Source organism: Bubalus bubalis, chromosome 15 (genome assembly GCF_019923935.1).
Source record: "Bubalus bubalis isolate 160015118507 breed Murrah chromosome 15, NDDB_SH_1, whole genome shotgun sequence".
Lineage (NCBI taxonomy): Eukaryota > Metazoa > Chordata > Mammalia > Artiodactyla > Bovidae > Bubalus > Bubalus bubalis.
In genome coordinates this window covers 17,022,969-17,048,888 of record NC_059171.1, presented here as the reverse complement: position 1 = coordinate 17,048,888, position 25,920 = coordinate 17,022,969, and the positions used below count along the sequence as shown (strand labels likewise).

Below are 25,920 nucleotides of genomic sequence, written 5' to 3'. Positions count from 1 at the left end.
ACTTAGCAACTCAACAACAACAAAAGTAGGAGGACTCACTGTTACTAATGCTAACCCTACAGTAATCAAGACAGTATGTTACTGACATAGGAATAGATATATTAATCATACAGACAGTGTAGGAAACCTAGAAACAGACTCAAATATACCCAACTGATTTTTGACAAAATGGTAAAAACAATTCAGTGGAGGAAGTGCAATCTTTTCACACATGGTACTGAAACCAGTGAATATCCACAGGCAAAAAGATGAATGTCAAACTAAACTTCATACTTTATATTAAAATTAACTCAAAATGGATCACAGATTTAAAAGTAAAACTATAAAATTTCTAGGAAAAACCACATAAGAACTTTAAGATATTGGGCTAGGGAAAGAACTCTTAGATCTGACATTGAAACCAAAGTGCATAAAAGGAAAAATTAATAAATTGGACCTAATCAAAACCTAAACTTTTCACTCCGCAAAAGACCTTGTTAAAAGCATGAAGAGACAAATTACTGAGAGAAACTATTTGCAAATCACATATCTGACACAGACAAATCTTGTATGTAGAATATATAAAGAAGTCTCAAAATACTGAGAAAATAAATTTAAAAATAAGCATAAGACAAGAACAAAGATTTCACTAATATATATGGCAAAAATAAACATATGATAAGGTGTTCAACATCATTATCCATATAGAAAATACCAATTAAAACCACAATGAGGGACTTCCCTGTTGTCCAGTGATTAAGAATCTGCCTGTCAATGCAGGGGACAGAAGTTGAATCCCTGGTCCAGGAAGATCCCACATGCCTCAGGGCAACTAAGCCCATGAGCCACTACTACCAATCCCTACCAGTCCCATTTGTCACAACTACTGAAGCCTGCATGCCCCGGAGCCTGTGCTGTGTGATGTGACAAAAGCAGCCACTGCAGTGAGAAGGCTGGGAACCACAACTGGAGTAAGTAGGCCCTGCTCACCACAACTAGAGAAAGCCCTCATGTGGCAATGAAGACCCAGTGCAGCCAAAAATAAAAAAACTTTTTAAAACACAATAAATCATTACTACATACTTATCAGAATGACCAAAATTAAAAACAGTGATAATAACAAATGCTAGTGAGGATACAGAAAAACTGGATCACTTATACACTGGTAACAGGAATGAACAGCGGGTATAGTCACACTGGAAATCAGTTTAAACAATTATTTTTAAAAATAAAAATGAAATTACTATAGGACCCAGCAATAGCATACTTGGGCATCTATCCCAGAAAAATAAAAACTTATGTAGGCATAGAAATTTGTACACAAATGTTCACAGTAGCTTTATCTCTAATAACAAAAACTAGAGAGTACCAAACTGCTGTTCAATGGATAAATGGTAAATCTGTGGTATATCCATACAGAATATTGCTCAGCAATAAAAAGGAGCAAGCCACTGATACACAACAACTTAGTTTTGAACTTTAAGGGATTTATATTAAGTGAAAAAATCTACACTCAGAATATTACATACTATGATTCCATTTATATTTGTTATTCTTGAAATAAAATTACACAAAATGAGGAAAGGTTAGTGGTTGCTAGGGATCAATAGGTAGGGAAAACGATAGTACAGTAAAAATGAGGCAGCACAAGGAAGCTTTGTTGTCATGATACACTTTTGTATCTCAATCATGGTGGTGGCAGTTTCACAAAACGACACATGTGATAAATGCAAAAAAAAAAAAAAAAAGAAAAGGCAGCCAAACGAACTGAAGATATGTGCAAACAATATAACCAATAAAGGGTTAATACTCAAGATATACAAAGAATTTATACAACTTAACATCAAAAACAACAAACAACCCAATTAAAAAAAAATAGGCAGAGAACCTGGAAATTTTTTCAAAGAAGATATAAAGATTGCCAACAGACACATGAAGAAATGCTCCACATCACTAATTATCAGGGGAATGAAATTAGCAAATCCACAATGAGATATCACCTCACACCTGTCAGAATGGTTATGATCAAAAAGACAACAAGTAACAAGAGTCAGTGAGGATGTGGAGAAAAGAGAACCTTCATGGACTGTTGTGAATATTAGCTGATACACCCATCACAGAAAACAAAAAGAAGGTTCCTCAAAATATTAAACTACCATATGATCCAGCAAGTCCACTCTTCCAAAGAAGAATAGTTTTCCAAAGAAAACAAAACACTAATTTGAAATAATATATGCACCCCTGTGTTCACTGCAACATTATTTCCAATGGCCAAGATATGGAAGAAACCTAAGTGTCCATCAAAAAAATGAATGGATATAGAAAATGTAGTATATACAAACATATATACACACACAATGAAATATTACTCAGCCATAAAAAAAAAGAAATCTTGCCAAATGCCAAGACAGACAGACCTAGAAGGCATTATGCTAAATGAAATAAATCAGAGAAAGATAAACACCATACAATTTCACTTACATGTGGAATCCAAAAACACAACAAATTAACAAATATAATAAAATTGAAACAGATGCATAAATACAGAGAACAAACAGATGACTGCCAGAGGGGAGGGATTTGGGGGAAAGAAGGTGAGATAGATTAAGAGGTATAGATTTCTAGTTATAAAATAAATCAAGGGGATATAATGTACAGCATAGGGTATATAATCAGTAATATTGTAAAAACTCTGTACAGTGACAGATAGTTGAGACTCATCCTGTGATCTTTCTGTAACATACAAAAATACTGAATCACTATATTGTCCATCTGAAACTAACACTGCAAGTTATAGTTCAAATAAAAATAATTAAATTAAAAAATACACATGAAAGTATAAATCTCACTGGTAAAGGTAAATACAGTACAAATATAGTATAGTACAAATACAGTAAATGTAGTGGGTTAATTACCTATAAAGCTGTAATGTATGAAGGTTAAAAGACAAAAGTAGTAAAAAGATCACTATAACTAGAATAATTAAGTTGAGGGATACACAAGATAAAAAGATGTAAAATGCGACATCAAAAACTTATAACATGAGGGTAGGTAAAAGGTAGTGCTTTAGAATGTACTCAAACACATGTTATCAACTTAAAACAGGTTGTTATAAACATATGCTGTTATATACAAGACTCATGGTAACCACAAAGCAAAAACCTATAGCAGATACAGGAAAAATGAAAGGAAAAGGAAAGTGAAGTCACTCAGTCATGTCCAACTCTTTGCCACCCCATGGACTGTAGCCTATCAGGCTCCTCTGTCCATGGGATTTTCCAGGCAATAGTACTGGAGTGGATTGCCATTTCCTTCTCCAGGGGATCTTCCCGACCCAGGGATGGAACCTAGGTCTCCTGCATTGTAGACAGACGCTTTACCGTCTGAGCCACCAGGGAAAGAACTGAAAGGAAGTATTCAAATCACAAATGAAGAGGTAGAAAAAAAAGGAAAAACTACAAAACAGCCAGAAAAAAACTAACAAAATGGCATTCAAATGTAAATGGACTAAATTCTCCAATCACAAGAAATAGTGTTGAAAGGATAAAAAACAAGACCTAACGATATGCTGCCTACAAGAAATTCACTTCAAATATAAGACACACACAAACTGAAAGTGAAGGGATGAAAAAAGCTATTCCATGTAAATGGAAACAAAAAGCAAGCGAGGGTAGTTATGCTTTTATCAGACAAAACAGACTTTAAAACAAAGGTGGTAATTAGAAAAAAGGGCATTACCTAGTGATAAGGGGTCAATCCAACAAGAATATGTAACATATGTAAATATTTATACACCCAACATAAAGGGATTCCCCAGTGGAAGTAAAGATGCTACCCATCATTTATAGGGAACTCTGCCTCATTTTTCATAGAAAGAATCTACAGACAGAATCTGAACTATACTATCTGCTATCAACATCACCACCATCACTAACCTATAGCAGCGCAAGTGAGGGAATCAGTAATAGTACCACAAATTCTCCAACCTGAGTCAGCAATTCTGTTTTTCCTTAATTTCTGAAAAGGTAATTGTGTTAGTCCATTTGGGCTGCTGTAAATGGCACCCCACTCCAGTACTCTTGCCTGGAAAATCCCATGGGCGGAGGAGCCTGGTGGGCTACACAGTCCATGGGGTCGCTAACAGTTGGACACGACTGAGCGACTTCACTTTCACTTTTCACTTTCATGCACTGGAGAAGGAAATGGCAACCCACTCCAGTGTTCTTGCCTGGAGAATCCCAGGGACGGGGGAGCCTGGTGGGCTGCCATCTGTGGGGTCGCACAGAGTTGGACATGACTGAAGCGACTTAGCAGCAGCAGCAGCAGCAACAGAACACCACTGACTGGGTAGCTAAAAAACAGAAATTTATTTCTCATACTTCTCATAGGCTAGGAAGTCTAAGGTCACAGTGCCAACATGGTCTGGTGAGGGCCCTTTATCTGGTTGTCACTGTGTCCTCATATAGCAGAAGGGGTAGCGATCTCTCTAAAACCTCTTTTAAAAAGCACTAACTGAATTCATGAGGTCTCCACTGTCATGATTTTCGAAGGCCCTACCTGTTAATATACCACTATCTTTAGGGATTAGGATGTCAACAAATGAATTTTGAGAGGACATTCAAACCATGGCAGCAGTCAACCAGATTAAACTAGCTTCAGATAAGAGAATTAGAGTATTTAAAAAAAAAAAAAAGACATGTAAATATTGTTAACAGACTTACCAAAACCTCCTCTAGCCTAATAGTGCACAGGCTTCAAGGACAGGATATGATACTCCTCTATTCTCTTAGCAACTATGTAAGCCAATAACCAATGTCCACTGCATCAAAACATTCAAGGAACAAGAACAGGCAAGATTGCTCTGCAACTCCAAGCACTAACCAGGATTTAAAAGCATATACATTAACCAAAATCCTAGTTCTTTATCTCGCTTTAAATGGTACCTTAAAAGTTTGATTTAGGTTCAGAAGATTTTTTTTTTTAATTTTTCTTTTAGGAATAGCAAGTATCACTTATATAAACACCTTGCAAATGGTTACATTTAACAGGTCAAAAGATTTTGAGATTTTACTTTCTAGGTGGCACAAAGAGCAGAATAAAGAAGTACTTTAAAAACAGACTACTCACCTTACACTGAAGGAGGTTTTTTTTATTATAAACACAATGAACAGAGAAAACATACACAATCAAATAAAGGAACTATGTAGCAAGTCTTGTCCTATTTTACAGATGAGATCCATAGAAGATAAACAAGAATATGCAAAAGAAGAGGAGCATATGCTGCTGCTGCTGCTAAATCACTTCCGTCGTGTCCGACTCTGTGCGACCCCACAGACGGCAGCCCACCAGGCTCCCCCGTCCCTGGGATTCTCCAGGCAAGAACACTGGAGTGGGTTGCCATTTCCTTCTCCAGTGCATGAAAGTGAAAAGTGAAAGTGAAGTCGCTCAGTCGTGTCCGACTCTGTGCAACCCCATGGACTGTGTAGCCCACCAGGCTCCTCCATCCATGGGATTTTCCAGGCAAGAGTACTGGAGTGGGGTGCCATTCAATGTAAATTACTGGTAAGGTTTTCAACCTTGAGCTGTATGCTGGTTCCACACGTATTTTTTAGACTAGACTAGAGTGGACAAAAATAGCTAAATAAACAAATCAGACCTGGATCACTAGTGATGATGTATCATGAATCAAATTCTGTGTCTTGAGTCCAAAAAAGAAAAATAAAAACAGTTCAAGTCTGCAGGATCTAAAGGTGAGTATAACTAACACAGACCTGTCTCTCAGCGTGAATAACAAATAATGCTTTCTAAGTGAAATATCAATATATTAAAGTAATTCAGAGTGAACATCAAGATGACTTGACCTAACACACAACTTAAGTCACCTTCACATCAAAAAAAAACCTCTGTAATTAAAAATGATCAGAGACATGTTAAGGCAGTATAACTACCACTGGAGTCACAATTACAAATCTTTTTTCCTAAGTAGTTTGCAGAGATTACATATCTTACAATGCTTTTCAGTGCACTGACAGGTTAAAATAAAATCAACAAATGTTAGAATTTAATTGAACTTTACAAACTGCACATGCCTTTTTATCAAGAAATTTAGCAATATTTTTATAATGATTTCTAAATAAACCTCAGGTTTCTTTCAAATTTTACTACTTTCTCATATATTAATAGTATTTTCAGCAGTTCATATCTGTAACTCTAAAAGGCCCCTTCATTTTACCTACTATCCTATGTTAATTTTATTTAGAAAGTAAGTATTTTCTTCATTATGCATTTGTAATAATTAGAAATAATATAAGTCAAATATGGGCTTACTCAATTTTACTAGTACATATATGATTTTTTAACTTAATTTCCTATTATACTAATCAAAGCTTAAAATAGGAAAATAAACTATTTTAAAATGTTTCCTCTATAATAATTTCACTAAAAAATTAACACCAGGGACGTTCCTGGTGGTCCAGTGGTTAAGAGTCTTGTGTTTCCACTGCAGATGGCCAGGGTTCGATCTCTGGTTGGGCAACTAAGATCCTGCATACTTCAAGGTACAGTTAAAAAAAAAAATAATAATAATTCTAATCACCAGTATAAACTGAAGCATAACTCTCCAGGGGTGCACACTGCTGAATAATTTGTCCAAATGTCAACTGCAATTTTCAAAAATCCCTTCAAGCTCAAAATTTTAAACATCTGTAAAAAATACTTGTTTTGAGAGTGGTTTACACTCATGACACTTGACCTTTTGCTGTACACACCACAAAATTCAAGTCTCAAATACCACACAAGCAGGAAATCTGATCATTCCTGCAGTAGCCATATGCATGGTCCAATATCAAATATTAGTTCTAGGTTACGCTAAGTCATGTGTTACAAATCTTTTACTGAAACCTCTATAATTAGTTGTAATTTGCCTCTTTTAAAATGTGTTTCTTATGGGACATCTGGCCTTGAAAGTTCCACCTTCCCATTGAAAAAATACTTAAGTGTCTGGATTTTTTTTTCCACTTAATATAGAACACCGCATGGGTGGTATAACAAAGTCCAGACTTCTTAAAAAAATTAAATTTCAAGAACATAATGATTAAAAACCATTTAAGTATTACTAAATATAAATGTAAAATAAAATTTTGTTGCCCATAACTATCTACAGATTCCCACATCAATATCTCAAATATTTAAAGTTCACAAAATAAATTTTAATGAGAGTACGGCACTGATACACTCATTTCCAGGAATTTACACTAGTTAAGTTGAAATGGAAAATAAAGGTTCAGAATTAAGAGATTTAAAAAAGTTTGAGCCCAGTGAGTTCATATGACACTCAAAGTCATCTACTTCAAGAAGGAAATGATCTTACCAATTTATAAATAGCCTTAACTCATTTCACAGAGATTAAAATTTAACAATACTCATCAATTCACTTGGTTCTAGAAACCCTTCCTTAAAACTGAAAATTAAATATGGGCTAAGGAATAAGTCATAAAAATGAAAGACTATGACACTGCTTTTATACAGGATAAAAGTGGAAAAATCCATCACAACATCCTGCTGTCCAAACCTGTTTGTTTCCTAAATTAGAAGATTTTTCATACAAACTCCTTAAAATCAGTATTATACCTTAATTAAAAAAAAAAATGAAATGTAACATGGGTCAGACAAGAAGTAAGTCCAAAACATCAGTTTCTAATGACAAAATTTCAAAGATACAGTGAAATTTGGTATGAAGGTAAATTCAATATATTTTCATCTTCTCAAAATATAACTTTAAAACATTTCATCTCATTTAGAAATGTCATGTAAGGAAATAAAAATCATACAGATCCTCTGAAAGTTCAAAAACCTTCACCTAAAAATTGAACACAATCAGGCCCCATTTCTTATAGATATAGGTACTAAGCAACAAGCATAATCCCTACTAAGGCTCTAACTAGATTAAGTAAGATTAATATGAAAATAACTGCTAGGATGTTTTATCCAAATTTAAGGAAACCCTTTTGCAATTAATTATGTTACTTTCATAGTTATGTTAAAAAAAAAAATTAAGTGTGGAACCTCCCTGGTGATTGAGTCTGCCTTCCAGTGCAGGGGATGTATATTCAATCCCTGATGGGGGAACTAAGGTCTACATGGCACAGGACAACTAAGCCCACGTGGCACAACTGCTGAGCCTGCAACAAAGACCCAGCGAAGCCAAAAACAAAAAAGTTAAGTGTATAAGCTAAGATTAGTTTATGTAAAAGCTGGCCTATTCTAAAAGTTAAAGAAATAACAATTACTAATAACTATTAAATTGGTCAGGGCTTCTCTGGTGGCTCAGTGGTAAAGAATCTGCCTAACAATGCAGGAGACACAGTTTCGACCTCTGATCCAGTAAGATCCCATAGGCAGCTGAGCAACTAAGCTCACGCACCACAACTACTGAGCCTGTGCTCTAGAGCCCAGGAGCTGCAACTGCTGGAGGCCACACACCCTAGGGCCTGGGCTCCACAACAAAAGAAGCCCGTCACAATGAGAAGCCTGTTCCCCACAACTAGAGAGTAGCCCCAGCTCGCCACAACTAAAGAAAGCTGACTCACAGCAATGAAGACCCAGAACAGCCCCCCAAAATAAAGTATTTTAATTGGTTAACATAAACAAGTAGGTTCAATAATCTTACCTGTATTCCATCTTTAAGTTTCAAAATGCATTCCATTGTATTGATGGTAATTACCACTGGTTCTGAACCCAGTTTTGTCCATGGTACATGGATCCTCAGTTCATGAATATGTCCACTTAAAAAAGTGAATGGTAATTTCAATTCCTTAAAACACAAAACATTAAATAAAGTTTAGTAAGAGCTTAATTTTTTTTTTCATTCTAATATCCAAAATACTTTGTGAAAAGAGAAACAAAATTTCCAACACAAAAATATTCTAGGGAGGGTGGGATGAACTGAGTGAGAGAGTAGCGCTGACATGCATGTACTACCATCTGCAAAACCGCTAGCTGGCGGGGCGCCACTGTGCAGCACTGGGAACTCGGCTCAGTGCGCTGTGATGCCCGAGAGGGCTGGGATGGGGGACGATGCAGTGGGGTGGGAGGGAAACTCCAGACAGAGAGGATACAGATATATACTTAGAGCTGGGTTACACTGCTGTACAGCAGAAACCAACACAACATTATAAAGCAATTACCCTCCAATTTAAAAAAATATAAAAAGCAATAAATTTCATCATATTACAAAAAAAAAATTCGGGGAATTACTGTTCATCAAAAAGCAGCATCAAATAACTTGCTAAATTATAGTTACTGATGAGCTACAAAAACGTATTGTGCAAGTTACATTTAATAAGGCACTTAACCTGTTAAGGCCTCTATTTCTTATTTTGCTAAATGGAAATGATAACAGAACAGGATTTTAAGGCAAGATGAAAGAGGGGAACTTAATTAAAGAAAGGAGAATGACCTGACAAAATAAACACTGATCAACTTCGAAAAAAAAAAGTCTTGAACTTTACCTAAAGATTATACCTAGAAACTATATGATCATAAATTTTAAATGTTTTATAACTGTTTCATTATTAAAAAGGTTAGAAATGAAAACACAAAGGTTACCACAACCACTTTATACTAAATCATTTCACCTTCAGATAAAATGTTATAAACCAAAAAAAAAAAAAAAAAAAAGTAATAATAAATTGCATTTGAACTGTATTTCAGTCACATTATTGTAACTATTTGTGAAAGTTAAAATAAATATTAAGCTGTTCCTTCATCCAAGAAGTATCCACCTTGGTTTAGCAACACAGCAGTGTAGCTAAACATACATATACAGACAGTACAGCAAAATGGTTAAGACCAATAAATCTGGAACCAGCACAAGTGGATCTAATCCTACACCTGCTACTTACTAGCACAATGACAAGAGGCAACTTGTACTACATCTCTGCATCTCAGTTTCTTTATCTAATGGATAATAGTAGTGTGTTTGGGGATTAAATCAATTAATTTACATAAAGTACTTAGGACACTGTCTTCCTCAGAGGCCATCAATATAAAGACACTATCTATTACTACAAATGTATAAGCCTCTTTTATGTCTTCAACAAGCTTATTAAAGAGCAGAATACAAAAAATCTATTGATATTTCTACTATTCTAACAGAATGTCACAATTTTTTAAACAGTTCTAAATATTTCATTAATTTTAAAGATGCAGTAATTTCTCTAAGCATTGATCAATGGGAGAGATTATATTTTGATCACTGTCTATAATGAATACCATGTTAATGAGCACTTACTGTACACCAGGCATGGTTTTAAGTACTTTACTCACATGCAATATTTAATCTTTGTCGGAGAAGGCAATGGCACCCCACTCCAGTACTCTTGCCTGGAAAATCCCATGGATGGAGGAGCCTGGTAGGCTGTGGTCCATGGGGTCACGAAGAGTCAGACACAACTGATCAACTTCCCTTTCACTTTTCACTTTCATGCATTGGAGAAGGTAATGGCAACCCACTCCAGTGTTCTTGCCTGGAGAATCCCAGGGACAGGGGAGCCTGGTGGGCTGCCATCTATGGGGTCGCACAGAGTCGGACACGACTGAAGCGACTTAGCAGCAGTGGCAGCAGCAGGAACCCCAAAAAGTAAATACTATTATACCCACTTTATAGATTAAAAAAAAAATCTGAGGCACAGAAAGGTCAAATAACTTTCAAAAATAACTCATCTTAGAGAGACATGATTCAAAACTGGAAATTATTATGCCAGAGCCCTTGTTCTTAACAAAACTACACTGCATCTAACTTCCTTTACAAGCAACGAGTACACTTCCATTGGTTATACATTCATTTGGATAATGTTTCAATGACATTTCCAAAATCTGAGGCACAGAAAGGTCAAATAACTTTCAAAAAAACTCATCTTAGAGAGCCATGACTCAAAACTGGAAATTATTATGCCAGAGCCCTTGCTCTTAATAAAACTACACTACACCTAACTTCCTTTATGAGCAATGAGTACATTTCCATTGGTTATACATTCATCTAGATAATGTTTCAATGACATTTCCATCTCTACCCCTGAGGTGTATAACAATGATACATTCGTGAAATGACTACCAAAACTTGCAATCTATGGGGAAATTGGATTTTCTTAGAAGTTAAAAGACACCTAAACCAAACTCAAGACCTTGTTATCACCAGAATACTACTAATCTTATCTGAATGACTAATTGAATGTTAACATAAAGGGCAATATTCTATATTAAAACATGGAATTTTGAATCACATGGCCCATGCTGGTAATCCAACTGAAGTTCACTTATTAATCAACTCACTATAAGCAAGATCATTTCCATTTCCTCATCTCAGAGTTGCTGTGATAAACAAATGGGAACATTTATGCCTTATAAAAGGCAAAAGAAAATGTTGACTGTTAAAACAAGTGGGTGATCCTAAGGTAGCCCAAAGAAATGATTTTCTTTTCATTCTTTTTCATTCTTAAAATATACTGTATGACTTAAAAATATTTTATTTACTTGGAACTACTCAGGAAAACAATGCATCCCTAAAACAGAATATCTATGGCTGCACAATTCACTATTTATGAACAGCTCTCATAAATCACACTGTAGAAAGACTATTACAAAATATCCTCACAGGAAAAAAAGGGATACTTTAAAAATGAATGTAACAGGGCCCAAAAGCAAAAATAGATGAATAGGACTATATCAAACCTAAAAACCTCCAGAAAGCAAAGAAAACACTCAGCAAAACAGAAAGGCAATCATATGAGAGAAACAGAAACTATCTGAGAAGGGTTTAAAATCTAGACGACATAAAGAACTACAGCAACTCAACAACAAAAAAATAACCAAATTTTAAAAATGGGAAATTGACTTGAATATCAATTTTCAAAAGAACACAGACAAAAGGCCAACAAAGAGGAAAAAATGCTCACCATCATTAATCAGAGAAACACAAATCAAAACCAGAATGACAGGGCTTCCCTGCTGATTCAGTGGTAAAGAATCCACCTGCCAATGCAGGAGACACGGATTTGATTCCTGGTCCGGAAAGATGTCACAGACCAAGCAGCAACTAAACCCACGTGCCACAACTACTGAAGCCCATGTGCCCTAAACCTTGTGCTCTGCAACAAGAAAAGCCACTGCAATGAGAAGGCTGTGCACCACTACTGAAGAGTAGCCTCCACTCGCCCCAACTAGACAAAAGCCTGAGTAGCAACAAAGACCCAGCAAAGGCAAAAATAAAACAAATAAATGAAATTATTTTTTAAAAAACCCACAATGGCAGATTTCCCTGGTGGTCCAATGGTTAAAAATCTGCCTGCCAATGAAGGAGACAGGAGTTTCATCCCTGGTCCGAGAAGACTCCACATGCTGCAGTGAAACTAAGCCCATGCACCACAACTACTGAGCTCGTATGCTGCAAAAAGAAAAGCCACCCAAATGAGGAGCCCACACACTGCAACGAGAGCAGCCGCCACTACTCTTGCCTCAACCAGAGAAAGCAGCATTCAGCAACGAAGACCCACTGCAGCCATAAATCAATTAAATTAAAAACCATAATGACATATCATCTCACATCTGTTAGCAGGGCCCCTATCAAAAAAAAAAAAAAAAAGAACAAAAACAAACAAAAAAAAACCCCACCACCACAGAAAGTAATGTGTGGTAAGTATATAAAGAATGTGTAAACCTTGTGCACTGTTGCTGAAAAGGTAAAATGGTACAACCACTATAGAAAACAGTACGGAGATTATTCAAACAATGAAAAACAGAATTGCCATATAATCCAGCAATCTCAGTTCTGAGTACACAATAAAAAGAAACCAAAAGCAGGATCTTGAAAACATACTTGTACAACCATGTTTTTTGCAGCATTATTCACAATAGTCAAGAGGTTACTACAATCTGATGTCCACTGAAAGATAAGGATAAAGAAAATGTGGTATATACATATGATAAGATATTACTTAGTCTTTAAAAAGGAAATTCTGTTACATCCTACAACATATAATGAACCTCAAGGACATCCTGCTAAGTGAAATAAGCCAGTCACAAAAAGACACATATTGTCTAACTTCACTTACGAAAGGTACATAAAGTAGTCAAATTCTTAGACACAGAAGTAGAACAGTGGTGGCCAGGGGGGGAGAGAAACGGGAAGCTGTAGTTTCGTGGTTGGAGAAGGCAATGGCACCCCACTCCAGTACTCTTGCCTGGAAAATCCCATGGACGGAGGAGCCTGGTGGGCTACGGTCCATGGGGTTGCTAAGAGTCAGAAACGACTAAGCAACTTTGCTTTCACTTTTCACTTTCATGTATTGGAGAAGGAAATGGCAACCCACTCCAGTATTCTTGCCTGGAGAATCCCAGGGATGGGGAGCCTGGTGGGCTGCTGTCTATGGGGTCACAAAGAGTCGGACACGACTGAAGCAACTTAGCAGCAGCAGCAGTTTCGTTGGTACACAGCTTAAGTGTTAGAAGATGGAAAGTTCTAGAAATCTGAACAATAATGTATATATAGTAAACACGACTGCCCACTTAAAAATGGTTAGGATGGTAAATTTTATGCTATCTCCATTTTTACCACAAAATAAAAATAACTTTAAAACAGGACTTCAAGAATTCTAAGTTAGAAGGCTGGCAAATTCTCTCCCCAAAAAGCAGTGAAAAAACTGGACAAAGTTATTTGAAAAAAAAAAACAGAAATCTCAGGGGCAATGAGGGAAGGCTACCCTGAAGTCATGAACCAGTTGGTGCAAGAAAAAGAACAGCAGACCAGCCAGAAAATTATCAGAGTAATCAAGAGAACAAGAAAGCCAAGGATGGCCTTGCTCTGACCCCATTATTCCTGGTAACCTGGGAAGCTGTATGTATGTGCCAGGTTGTGCTTACTTGGGCAACGTTGGAGAGACCCTTAATAATCTACTCATTCATGGCTGACCAAGAAGCCTTGTAAACATATGGATCAGATCTGTAAACTCCTGAAAGCATATCTAGTACATGTGTATGTCCCATACCAAAGAGAAGAAGCCTTATTGGTTCAAAAGTTCTAACAACCTCTAGCCAATCACTGGCAGATGACTCAGTTATAGTGATCCAGGGGTAATCCCTAGAAATCCAAGCCTAAAAACAGAAAGAATGGAGAGAGAAAAAAGAAAACTGAGCACAGTCATCAGAGATCACATACTACAGGGGAAAACAGACACCACAAACTTAGCCCAGGCAAGTCACTGAACAACAAGCCAACAGCAACAACAAATATCCCCAGAGGCAAGAAATTAGAATGCAGAATTGCTACAATATATTATGCAAAATGTCCAGTTTTCAACTAAACATTGTGAAACATGAAAAGTTTACAAAAGTAGTTAATAGAGACTATCTTTGAGGATGCTCAAATGCAGGACTTAAAACATTATAAATATGTTAAATAATTAAAGAATTACATGACAATGATTCATTGAATAGAAAATATCAAGAATGAGAAATTACAAACAAGAAGCAAGTGGAAATTCTGGAGTTGAAAAGAACAATAAGTGAAATTGGGACTTCCTTGGTGGTTCAGTGGTTAAGAATCTACCCTTCAATGCAAGGGATTCAGGTTCGATCCCTGGTTGGGAAACAAAGCCCATGCACCATAACTACTGAGCCCCCACACCACAATGATAGAACCCCTGTGACACAACAAAAGATCCCACCTGCCTCACCTAAGACCCAACACAACCAAACAAATAAATTTCTTAGGAGTACAATAAATGAACTTAAAAATTCACTGAGAGTTCAACATCAGATTTGAGCTGGCAGAAAAAGAATCAGCAAATTCACACCCAGACGTATCAGAACAAAAATTTTGAAAGTCTGGAACAAAAAGAAAACTTTGAAGGCAGAAACAGAAAATCAACATGTTACATATAAGAAAATTCTTCATAGTTCAGCTCAGTAAAGTCGCTCAGTTGTGTCCAACTCTTTGTGACCACATGAACCGCAGCATGCTAGGCCTCCCTGTCTATCACCAACTCCTGGAGTTCACACAAACTCATGTCCACTGAGTCGGTGATGCCATCCAGCCATCTCATCCTCTGTCATCCTCTTCTCCTCCTGCCCTCAATTTTTCCCAGCATCAGGGTCTTCTCTAATGAGTCAGTTCTTTGCATCAGGTAGCCAAAATATTAGAGTTTCAGCTTCAGCATCAGTCCTTCCAATGAACACCCAGGACTGAACTCCTTTAGGATGGACTAGCTGGATCTCCTTGCAGTCCAAGGGACTCTCAAGAGTCTTCTCCAACACCACAGTTCAAAAGCATCAATTCTTCCGCACTCAGCTTTCTTTATAGTCCAACTCTCACATCCATACGACTACTGGAAAAACCATAGCCTTGACTAGACGGATCTTTGTTGACAAACTAAAGTCTCTGCTTTTTAATATACTGTCTAGGTTGGTCGTAACTTTCCTTCCAAGGAGTAGGCGTCTTTTCATTTCATGGCTACAATCAAAATCTGCAGTGATTCTGGAGCCCCAAAAAATAAAGTCAGCCACTGTTTCCCCATCTATTTGCCATGAAGTGATGGGACCAGATGCCATGATCTTAGTTTTCTGAATGTTGAGCTTTAAGCCAACTTTTTCACTCTCTTCTTTCACTTTCATCAAGAGGCTCTTTAGTTCTTCTTCACTTTCTGCCATAAGGGTGATGTCATCTGCATATCTGAGGTTATTGATATTTCTCCCAGCAATCTTGATTCCAGCTTGTGCTTCTTCCAGCCCGGTGTTTCTCATGATGTACTCTGCATAGAAGTTAAATAAACAGGGTGACAGTATACAGCCTTGATGGACTCATTTTCCTATTTGGAACAAGTCTATTGTTCCATGTCCAGTTCTAACTGTTGCTTCCTGACCTGCATATAGGTTTCTCAAGAGGCAGATCAGGTGGTCTGGTATTCCCATCTCTTTCAGAATTTTCCACAGTTTATTGTGATCCACACAGTCAAAGGCTTTGGCATAGTCAATAAAGCAGAAATAGATGTTTTCCTGGAACTCTCTTGCTTTTTCCATGATCCAGCGGATGTTGGCGATTTGATCTCTGGTTCCTCTGCCTTTTCTAAAACCAGCTTTAATATCTGGAAGTTCAAAGTTCACGTATTGCTGAAGCCCGGCTTGGAGAATTTTGAGCATTACTTTACTAGCGTGTGAGATGAGTGCAATTGTGTGGTAGTTTGAGCATTCTTTGGCATTGCCTTTCTTTGGGATTGGAATGAAAACTGACCTTTTCCAGTCCTGTGGCCACTGCTGAGTTTTCCAAATTTGCTGGCATATTGAGTGCAGCACTTTCACAGCATCCTCTTCCAGGATTTAAAATAGCTCAACTGGAATTCCATCACCTCCACTAGCTTTGTTCATAGAGATGCTTCCTAAGGCCCACTTGACTTCACATTCTAGGATGTCTGGCTCTACGTGAGTGATCACACCATTGTGATTATCTGGGTCATGAAGATCTTTTTTGTACAGTTCTTCTGTGTATTCTTGCCACCTCTTCTTAATATCTTCTGCTTCTGTTAGGTCCATACCATTTCTGTCCTTTACTGAACCCATCTTGGCATGAAATGTTCCCCTGGTATCTCTAATTTTCTTGAAGAGATCTCTAGTCTTTCCCAATCTACTGTTTTCCTCTATTTCTCTGCATTGATTGCTGAGGAAGCTTTCTTATCTCTCCTTGCTATTCTCTGGAACTCTGCATTCAAATGGGTATGTCTTTCCTTTTCTCCTTTGTTTTTCGCTTCCCTTCTTTTCACGTCTATTTGTAAGTCCTCCTCAAACAGCCATTTTGCTTTTTTGCATTTCTTTTTCTTGGAGATGGTCTTGATCCTGTCTCCTGTACAATGTCACGAACCTCCATCCATAGTTCATCAGGCACTCTGTCTATCAGATCTAGTCCCTTAAGTCTATTTCTCACTTCCACTGTATAATCATAAGGGATCTAGGTTAAAAGCTAACTTCTCATTACAAACAATAAAGCCAAGAAGGCAGATACATGACATATTTAAATAACAAATGAAAACTAACTCTCAATTCAAAATTCTTTATCTAGCAAAACTAACCTTCAAAAATGAAGGCATACCCAAATCAAGTTTCAGATAATTCTCTGTAACAGAATACTAGAAGTTCTTCAGGCCAAAAGAGAGTAATATCAGGATGTAACTCCAAGCCATGCAAAGAGTACTAATAAAAGTATTTATATAGATGATTATTACAAGATAGCATAAATGTATTATTACTTCTTTTTTCTTCTGATTCAAAAGGCAGTAACAAGGACTTCCCTAGCAGACCAGTGGTTAAGACTCCATCTACCAATGCAAGGGATGCAGATTCCATCCTTGGTTAGGGAACTAAGATCCCACATGCTGGGGGTCAGGGAGGAGGGCGCAACTAAGACCTAGTGCCACAATGGAGAAACCCACACACCACAACTAGAGAAGCCCATGCACAGCAACGAAGAGCCCGAGTGCCACAAGGAAGACCCGATGCAGCAAGTCACTTCCTTTAAAAAAAAAAAAAGGCAATTACTAGGCTTCCCTGGTGGTACACTAGTTAAGAATCTGCCTGCCAATGAAGGTGACATAGGTTTGATCCCTGGTCAGGGAAGATCCCACATGACCAGGACAGCTAAGCTGGTGTGCTGCAAGTACTGAGACTGCCCGCTGCGACTACTGAAGCCCAAGTGAGACCTCTAGAGCCTGTGCTCTCACAGGAGGAGCCACTGCGACGAGAGGACCGTGCACCACAGCAAGGAACGGCCTCTAGTCCTGGTAACTAGAGAGAGCCCACGTGCAGCAAGAAAGACCCAGAGTAGCCAGAAAAAAATTTTTTAAACAGCAATTACAAAAAACAATTTAACATGATATTAGGTTCATAACAGAGATGCAATATATGTAGAAATACCACCGCAAAGGAGGGAAAAGAAATGAAGCTATAGTGGAGAAATTTCTTTATTTTGATGGAATAATGTTAGCATTAATCTCAAATTAGCATTGTTACCACTGATCTTAAATTGAAGAAGGTAGCAAAGGATTATGAGAGAAACAAAAAAGACCTGAGACACACAAAAAATAGCAAAATGGAAGAAAGAAATCCAATCATGAAAGAGAGAATGGATTAAATATTTCGATCAAAAGGCAAAGGCTGTCAGACTGGATTTTTAAAAAGTAGTAAGATTCAACTGTATGCTCTCAAGAAGAAACATACTTTAGATTCGAAAACACAAATAGACTGCAAATGACAAAAAAGTGTTTTTCATTTTAATGTATCATTTTTCCATATACATAAGGACAACAGATTGGTGGTTACCAGAGGCAAAAGGTGGTAAGTGAACAAAATGGGTAAAGGTGGTCAAAAGACACAAGTTTCCAGTTAAAAAATTTTTTAAATCCTGGGATATAATATATAGCATAGTGAGTACAGTTAATAACTGTATAGCATATTTGAAAGGTGCAAGGAGTAAATTTTAAAAGTTCTCATCACAAGAAAAAAATTTTTAAACTATGGATGGTGACATATGTTACCTGGGCTTACTTTGGTGACCATTTTGCAACACACACAGATCGTTACATTGTATACCTGGCACTACATGTCTATTATACCATAATAAAAAAATAATAATAATAAACAAGATCCCAGGAAGCTATGTGATCCAGTTTCTTGCTTGAATACATCAAATCACCATATTTTCTTGCTCTCTAGGGAAATAGTATTCTATTTTAGGCATACAGAGAATTTTCATTTCTACTATCTTAATTTCCAGCAGCATTTTCCCCTGTTTTTTATATGACTGTTCTCCAATGCAAGTAAGAATTAGGAACAATTAAAAACAGTTCATCCCTCAAGACTTCCCTGGGATTAAGACTTTGCACTTCCACTGCAGGGATAGTGGGTCCTGATCCTTGATCTGGGAACTAAGATTCTCCATGCTTCAGGATTGGGCCAAAAAAAAACAAGTAAGTTTATCCCAGTCATAGGGTGAAAACAGTATTAAGCAGATGAAATTTTAAAGAGTTGTTGAAGCCAAATAACATTCCTGTAAAACATTCAAAAGTATGTTACCAGGCTTCAAGAAATACAACACAAGGCAAAAGTGGTAAGATAGTTTAAAATGCAATACATTTTAAACTGCAGTTTAAAATGCAGTACAGAGGGGGAAAAAACAAAAAATGCTTCATGCAACCAGTAACGATAAGAGAGGTAGATCAATTACACCACTGTTTTCTTTTTTAGTCTCTAAGACATGTCTGGCTCTTCTGCGACCCCATGGACTGTAGTCTGCCAGGCTCCTCTATCTATGGGATTTCCAAGGCAAGAATACTGGAGTGGGTTGCCATTTCCTTCACCAGGGCATCTTCCTGACCCAGGAATCAAACCAGCATCTCCTGCACTGGCAGGTGGATTCTTTACCACTGAGCCACCAGGGAAGCCCAAATACACTATTATCAGGAAAAAATCTATATTAAGAAAAAAAACTGTTACTAAAGGTAACATGGGACATTTAATAATGATAGAAGGGTCAATTCAAGAAGAAAATATATACAAATGAATTTATTTACAAAACAGAAACAAACTCCCAGATTTTGAAAACAAAATCTATGGTTACTAAAGGGGAAACATAGGAGGTAGGGACAAATTAGGAGTTTGGGATTAAAATAAACACAGTATTATATATAAAACAGATAACCAACAAGGACCTACTATATAGCACAGGGAATTCTACCCAATATTCTGTAATAACTTACATGGATAAAAAGTCTAAAAAAGAATGAATATATGTATAACTGAACCACTTTGCTATATACCTGACACTAACACAACATTGTAAATAAACTATACACCAATGAATATTTATAACAGAAAATATAAAACATATATGAGCCAAGAAATAAACCCCAAAATACATAAAAAGTGAAAAAAGAAATAATCCAACGCTAATTTCCTTCATGGATCACAGCCTTGTTGTGCTAAACTGGCCTGCATAATTCAATGAAGCTATGAGCCATGCCATGCAGGGCCACCCAAGACAGACAGGTCATAGTGGAGAGTTCTGATAAAACATGGTCTACTGGAAGAGGGAATGGTAAACCACTCCAGTATTCTGATCACAAGAACCTCATGAGTGAAAGTCAGTCAGTCATGTCTGACTATTTGCAACTCAATGGACTTGCAGCCCACCAGCCTCCTCTGTCCATGGAAATTTCCAAGCAAATATACTAGAGTGGGTTGCCATGCCCTTTTCCAGGGGATCTTCCCAACCCAAGGACTGAACCTGGGTCTCCTACATACAGGCAGATTCTTTACCATGTGACCTACCAGGAAAGCCCCAAAACCCCATAAACAGTATGAAAAGGCAAAAAGATATGACACTAGAAGAGGAGCCCCACAGGTTGGAAGGTGTCCATTATACTACTGAGAAAGGCAGAGAGCAATTACTAGTAGCTCCAGAAAGAATGAAGCAGCTCAGCCAAAGCAAAAAAAAATACTTGGTTGTGGAAGTGTCTGGTGGTGAAACTAAAGTCTGAAGTTGTAAAGAATAATACTGAATAGGAACCTGGAATGCTAGTTGCATGGATCAAGGTAAACTAGACATGGTCAAACAGGAGATGGCAACAGTAAACATCAACATCTTAGGAATCAATGAACTAAAATGGATGGGAATGGGCGAATTTAATTCCCTACTACTGTGGGAAAGAATCCCTTAGAAGAAATGAAAAGTCTTCATAGTCTTGAACAAGAGAGTCTGAAATGCAGTACTTGGGTGCAATCTCAAAAACCACAGAGGAATGGCAGAGGAACCAGAGATCAAATTGCAATGTTCACTAGATCATAGAGAAAGCAAGGGAATTCCAGAAAAAACATCTATTTCTGCTTAACTGACTGTGAAAGGCTTTGACTGTGTGGATGACAACAAACTGTGGAAAATTCTTTAAGAGATGGGAATACCAGACCACGTGACTTGTCTCCTGAGAAACTTGTATGTGGGTCAAGAAGCAACAGTTAGAACCTTATACAAAACAACTGACGGACTCAAAATTGGGAAGTGAGTACGTCAAGCTCACTATATTGTCACCCCGCTTATTTAACTTACATGCAGAGTACATCATGCAAAATGTCGGACTGGATGAATCACAAGCTGGAATCAATATTGCTGGGAGAAATAACAACCTCACAGATGCAGATGATACCACCATAATGGCAGAAAGAGAAGAGGAACTAAAGAGTCTCTTGATGAAGGTGAAAGAGGAGAGTGAAAAAACGGATTTAAAACTCAACATTCAAGAAACTAAGGTCATGACATCTGATCCCATCACTCCGTGGCAACTAGAAGGGGAAAAAGTAGAAGCAGTGACAGATTTTATTTTCTTGGGCTCCAAAAATCATTACAGATGGTGACTGCAGCCATGAAATTAAAAGATGCTTGCTCCTTGGAAGAAAAGCTATGACAAACCTAAACACAGTATTAAAAAGCTCAGACATCACTTTGCTGACAAAGGTCTATCTAGTCAAAGCTATGGTTTTTCCAGTAGTCATGTACAGACATAAGAGCTGGACCATAAAGAAGGCTGAACGCCAAAGAACTGATGCTTTCGAATTGTACTGGAGAAGACTCCTGAGAGTCCCTTGGACTGCAAGGAGATCAAACCAGTCAATCTTAAAGGAAATTAACTCTGAATATTCATTGGAAGGATTCATGCTGAAGCTCCAACACTCTGGTCACCTGATGTGAAGAGGTGACTCACTGGAAAAGACCCTGATGCTGGGAAAGACTGAAGACAAAAGGAGAAGAGGGTGGCAGAGGATGAGATGGTTAGATAGCATAACCAGCTCAATGGACATGAATCTGAGCAAACTCCAAAAGACAATGAAAGACAGAGAATCCGGCGTGCTGCAGTCCATGGGGTCACTAAGAGTCAGACACAACCTAGCAACTGAACAATGACAACACTAATCATGGAAACTTGAATACCTCACTTACAGCAATGAATAGAACAACAGACAGAAAATCAACAAATATATAGAAGACCTGAAAAATACTGTCAACCAATTTTGACCTGACAGCTATAAACCATTCCATCCAACAACTGCAAAAATACACTGCTATTTCAACAAAAATCAGAAAAAGTTTGAACTGAATGAAAATGAAAACACAACATACCAAAATGTATAGGATACAACCAGCTAAAGACATTTATAGTTGCAAATGCCTATAGTAGAAAAGGGGAAATATCTCAAATCAATAATTGAGGCTTCTACCTGAAGACAGCAAGAAAACAAACTAAATAAGGTAACTGAAACCAAACAAACAAACACAAGGACCACAAAACCAAATAAAGGTAGAAAGAGATAGAGAAAGGCGGAACATACAGTTAAACTACTGTAAGATCACTGAGAAAATGGTAAGAATGTTATAATAATTTAAGGTAGATGCTAGTAAGTCAAATATCCATTTTGTGATCTTTAGAGAAGCAACAGAAATATTTTTTTATAATGAAAAAGACTTTAAGGCAAGAAGAATTACTAGAGTGAAAGAGGGACACATTTCAGAATGATTTTTTAAGTGTATTCAAAAATAAGAGCCTCTTGATGAAAATGAAACAGGAGAGTGAAAAAGTTGGCTTAAAACTCAACATTCAGAAAACTAAGATCATGGCCTCTGGTCCCATCACTTCATGGCAAATAGATGGGCAAACAGTGGAAACGGTGTCAGACTTTATTTTTGGGGGCTCCAAAATCACTGCAGATGGTGACTGCAGCCATGAAATTAAAAGACACTTACTCTTTGGAAGGAAAGTTATGACCAACCTAGATAGCATATTCAAAAGCAGAGACATTACTTTGCCAACAAAGATCCATCTAGTCAAGGCTATGGTTTTTCCAGTGGTCATGTATGGATCTGAGAGCTGGACTGTAAAGAAAGCTGAGCGCAGAAGAATTGATGCTTTTGAACTGTGGTGTTGGAGAAGACTCTTGAGAGTCCCTTGGACTGCAAGGAGATCCAACCAGTCCATCCTAAAGGAGATTAGTCCTGGGTGTTCATTGGAAGGACTGATGTTGAAGCTGAAACTCCAATACTTTGGCTACCTCATGCAAAGAATTGACTCATTGGAAAAGACCCTGATGCTGGGAGGCATTGGGGGGCAGGAGGAGAAGGGGACGACAGAGGAAGAGACAGCTGGATGGCATTACCGACTCAACGGACATGAGTTTGGGTAAACTCCAGAAGTCGGTGATGGAAAGGGAGGCCTGGCGTGCTGCGATTCATGGGGTTGCAGAGAGTCGGACACGACTGAGTGACTGTACTGAACTGATGAAAGTGAAAAAGGAGAGTGAAAAAGTTGGCTTAAAACTCAACATTCAGAAAACTAAGATCATGGACTCTGGTCCTATCAATTCATGGGAAATAGATGGGGAAACAATGGAAACAGTGACAGACTTTATTTTTTTGGGCTCCAAAATCACTGAAGATGGTGACTGCAGCCATGAAATTAAAAGATGCTTACTCCTTGGAAGAAAAACTATGACCAACCTAGACAGCATATTAAAAAGCAGAGACATTACTTTGTCAATAAAGATCCGTCTAATCAAAGCTATGGTTTTTCCATTAGTCATGTATGGATCTGAGAGCTGGACTGTAAAGAAAGCTGAGCGCAGAAGAATTGATGCTTTTGAACTGTGGTGTTGGTGAAGACTCTTGAGAGTCCCTTGGACTGCAAGGAAATCAACCAGTCCATCCTAAAGGAGATGAGTCCTGGGTGTTCATTGGAAGGACTGATGTTGAAGCTGAAACTCCAATACTTTGGCCACGTTATGCAAAAAACTGACTCACTGGAAAAGACCCTGATGCTGGGAAAGATTGAAGGCAGGAGGAGACGGGGACAACAGAGGATGAGATGGCTGGATGGCATCACCAACTCGATGGACATGAGTTTGAGTTAGCTCCGGGAGTTGGTGATGGACAGGGAAGCCTGGCGTGTTACAGTCCCTGGGGTCGCCGAGTCAGACACGCCTGAGCAAATGAACTGAACTGAAAAATAAGATATCAAAACACTATACCTGTGTGTACTTAACAATGTAACTTCACGACACATAAAGTGAATGTTGACAAAACTATAAAAAGGAAGTAGACAAATTCACAATCATAGTTGGAGATGTTAACCATTAAAGTAACTCTCTTTGTAATTAACAGAACAAGCAGACAATGAAAATCTATATGGATACGTAAGATTTGAAGAACTCGAGTAACCAATTTGAAGCAACTGACATTTATGGAAGAAAAAGGCAACAACTGTAGGATACATATCTCTCATCAATTACACATGAAATATTTCCAAAAATAAAAAGTCATGACTACATGCTGAGTCAAATTATAATGGATCAAAATCACAGAGAATATGCTGAACAGTTGGAATTAAATTAGAAATCAGTAACAGAAAGATAATCAGCTATTCCCTAAACACCTGAAAATTAAGCAACACACTTCTAAGTAACCCTTGAATAAACACATGCAAAAATATACGAACTTGGATACTTGTATCATATGCAAAAATTAACTCAAAGCAATCAAAGACCTAATGTTAGAGCTAAAACTATAAAACTCTTAGAAAAAAACATACGGAGAAAGTTTCATGACATTGGATTTCGCAATGATTTCTTGGATATAACATCAAAAGCCCAGACATCAAAAGATAAAAGTCTAAGTTGGACTTGTCAAAATTTAAAACTTTAATTCTTCAAAGGACACTATCAATAGAGTCAAAAGTCAACCCACAGTGGGCAATAATACTTGCAAATCGTATCCGATATGGGACTAATACCCAAAATATATAAATAATTCCTACAACTCAGTAGCAAGTACAAAAAGTTTTTAAATGAGCAAAGGACTTGAGCAGACATTTCGCCAAAAAAAGATATACAAACAGTCCATAGTTCATGGAAAGGCTAAAAATAACAAACTCATTGTATAACAAGCAATAACAAGAAGTAACTGTAACTCCCACACATTACTGGTGAAAATGTAAAGTTGGGAAGATCCCCTGGAGAAGCAAATGACAACCTATTCCAGTATTCTTGTCTGGAGAATCCCATGGACAGAGGAGCCTGGCAGGCTACAGTCCATGGTGTTGCAAGAGTGGGATACAACTTAGTGTAAGTAAACCACCACCACCACCACCACACCAGAAAACTATCTGGCAATATTCATTAAAGTTAAACATATGCCTGCCTTCTAAGGGAAATAAACACCTATGTCCAAAACAAGTATGTTCATAAGAGCTTTCTTCATAATAGCCAAAAGTAGAAAAAAATCCAAATGTATATCAAAAGGAAAATAAATATATAAAATAGGTAAAATGAATCTTTATACAATGGAATACAAGGCAATACAGAGAATAAACTATCTTTCATGCAACAACCTGAGTCAATCTTAGCCTCAATGTCAACAAAAGATTCAAACACAAGTGATTCCCAAAAAAAAAAAAAAAAAAAAAAAAAAAACCAAGTGATTCCCATTTATTAAAGTTTCAAGAAGAGATTCAAGAAATTTATGTATTGACAGAAGTGAGAACAGCAATTACCTGTCTTAGGGGTGGGGCTACTAACTACAAAGAAGCAAGGAGAGCCTTTTTGAGTGCAGGAAATATTTTATTTCTTGATCTGGATAGTGGTTACAAAGGTGTCACCAGTTTGCAAAAATTAAGCTGTATGCTTAGGATTTCTGCTCATTAAAAAACAATGAAAATATTAAGATAATCAATCTTGGAGAGAGGACGGAGAAGAAACCAAGAATATTATTTCTCAGTGTTAACACTAGATTATTCAACAATAGAGAAAGCAGTGGGATATAACCAAAAATTATTAATAACATCACCATGGGTGTGAATTCCCTTA

At 37.3% G+C, this 25,920-nt stretch overlaps 1 protein-coding gene across 26 annotated transcripts in view; it reads right to left on the bottom strand.

The window, feature by feature from the left end:
- The window catches only part of VPS13B (vacuolar protein sorting 13 homolog B), an 848,142-nt gene that overhangs the window by 796,052 nt on the left and 26,170 nt on the right, over window positions 1-25,920 (bottom strand). For 25 of the 26 annotated variants that reach the window (XM_044928327.2, XM_025264772.3, XM_025264773.3 and 22 more), the window contains exon 3: window positions 8,648-8,791. The exons of the other annotated variant lie outside the window; for it this stretch is intronic. In XM_044928327.2, the coding sequence (XP_044784262.2) occupies window positions 8,648-8,791 (144 nt within the window). The remainder of the gene's footprint in view (window positions 1-8,647; window positions 8,792-25,920) is intronic. 26 annotated transcript variants of the gene reach the window in all.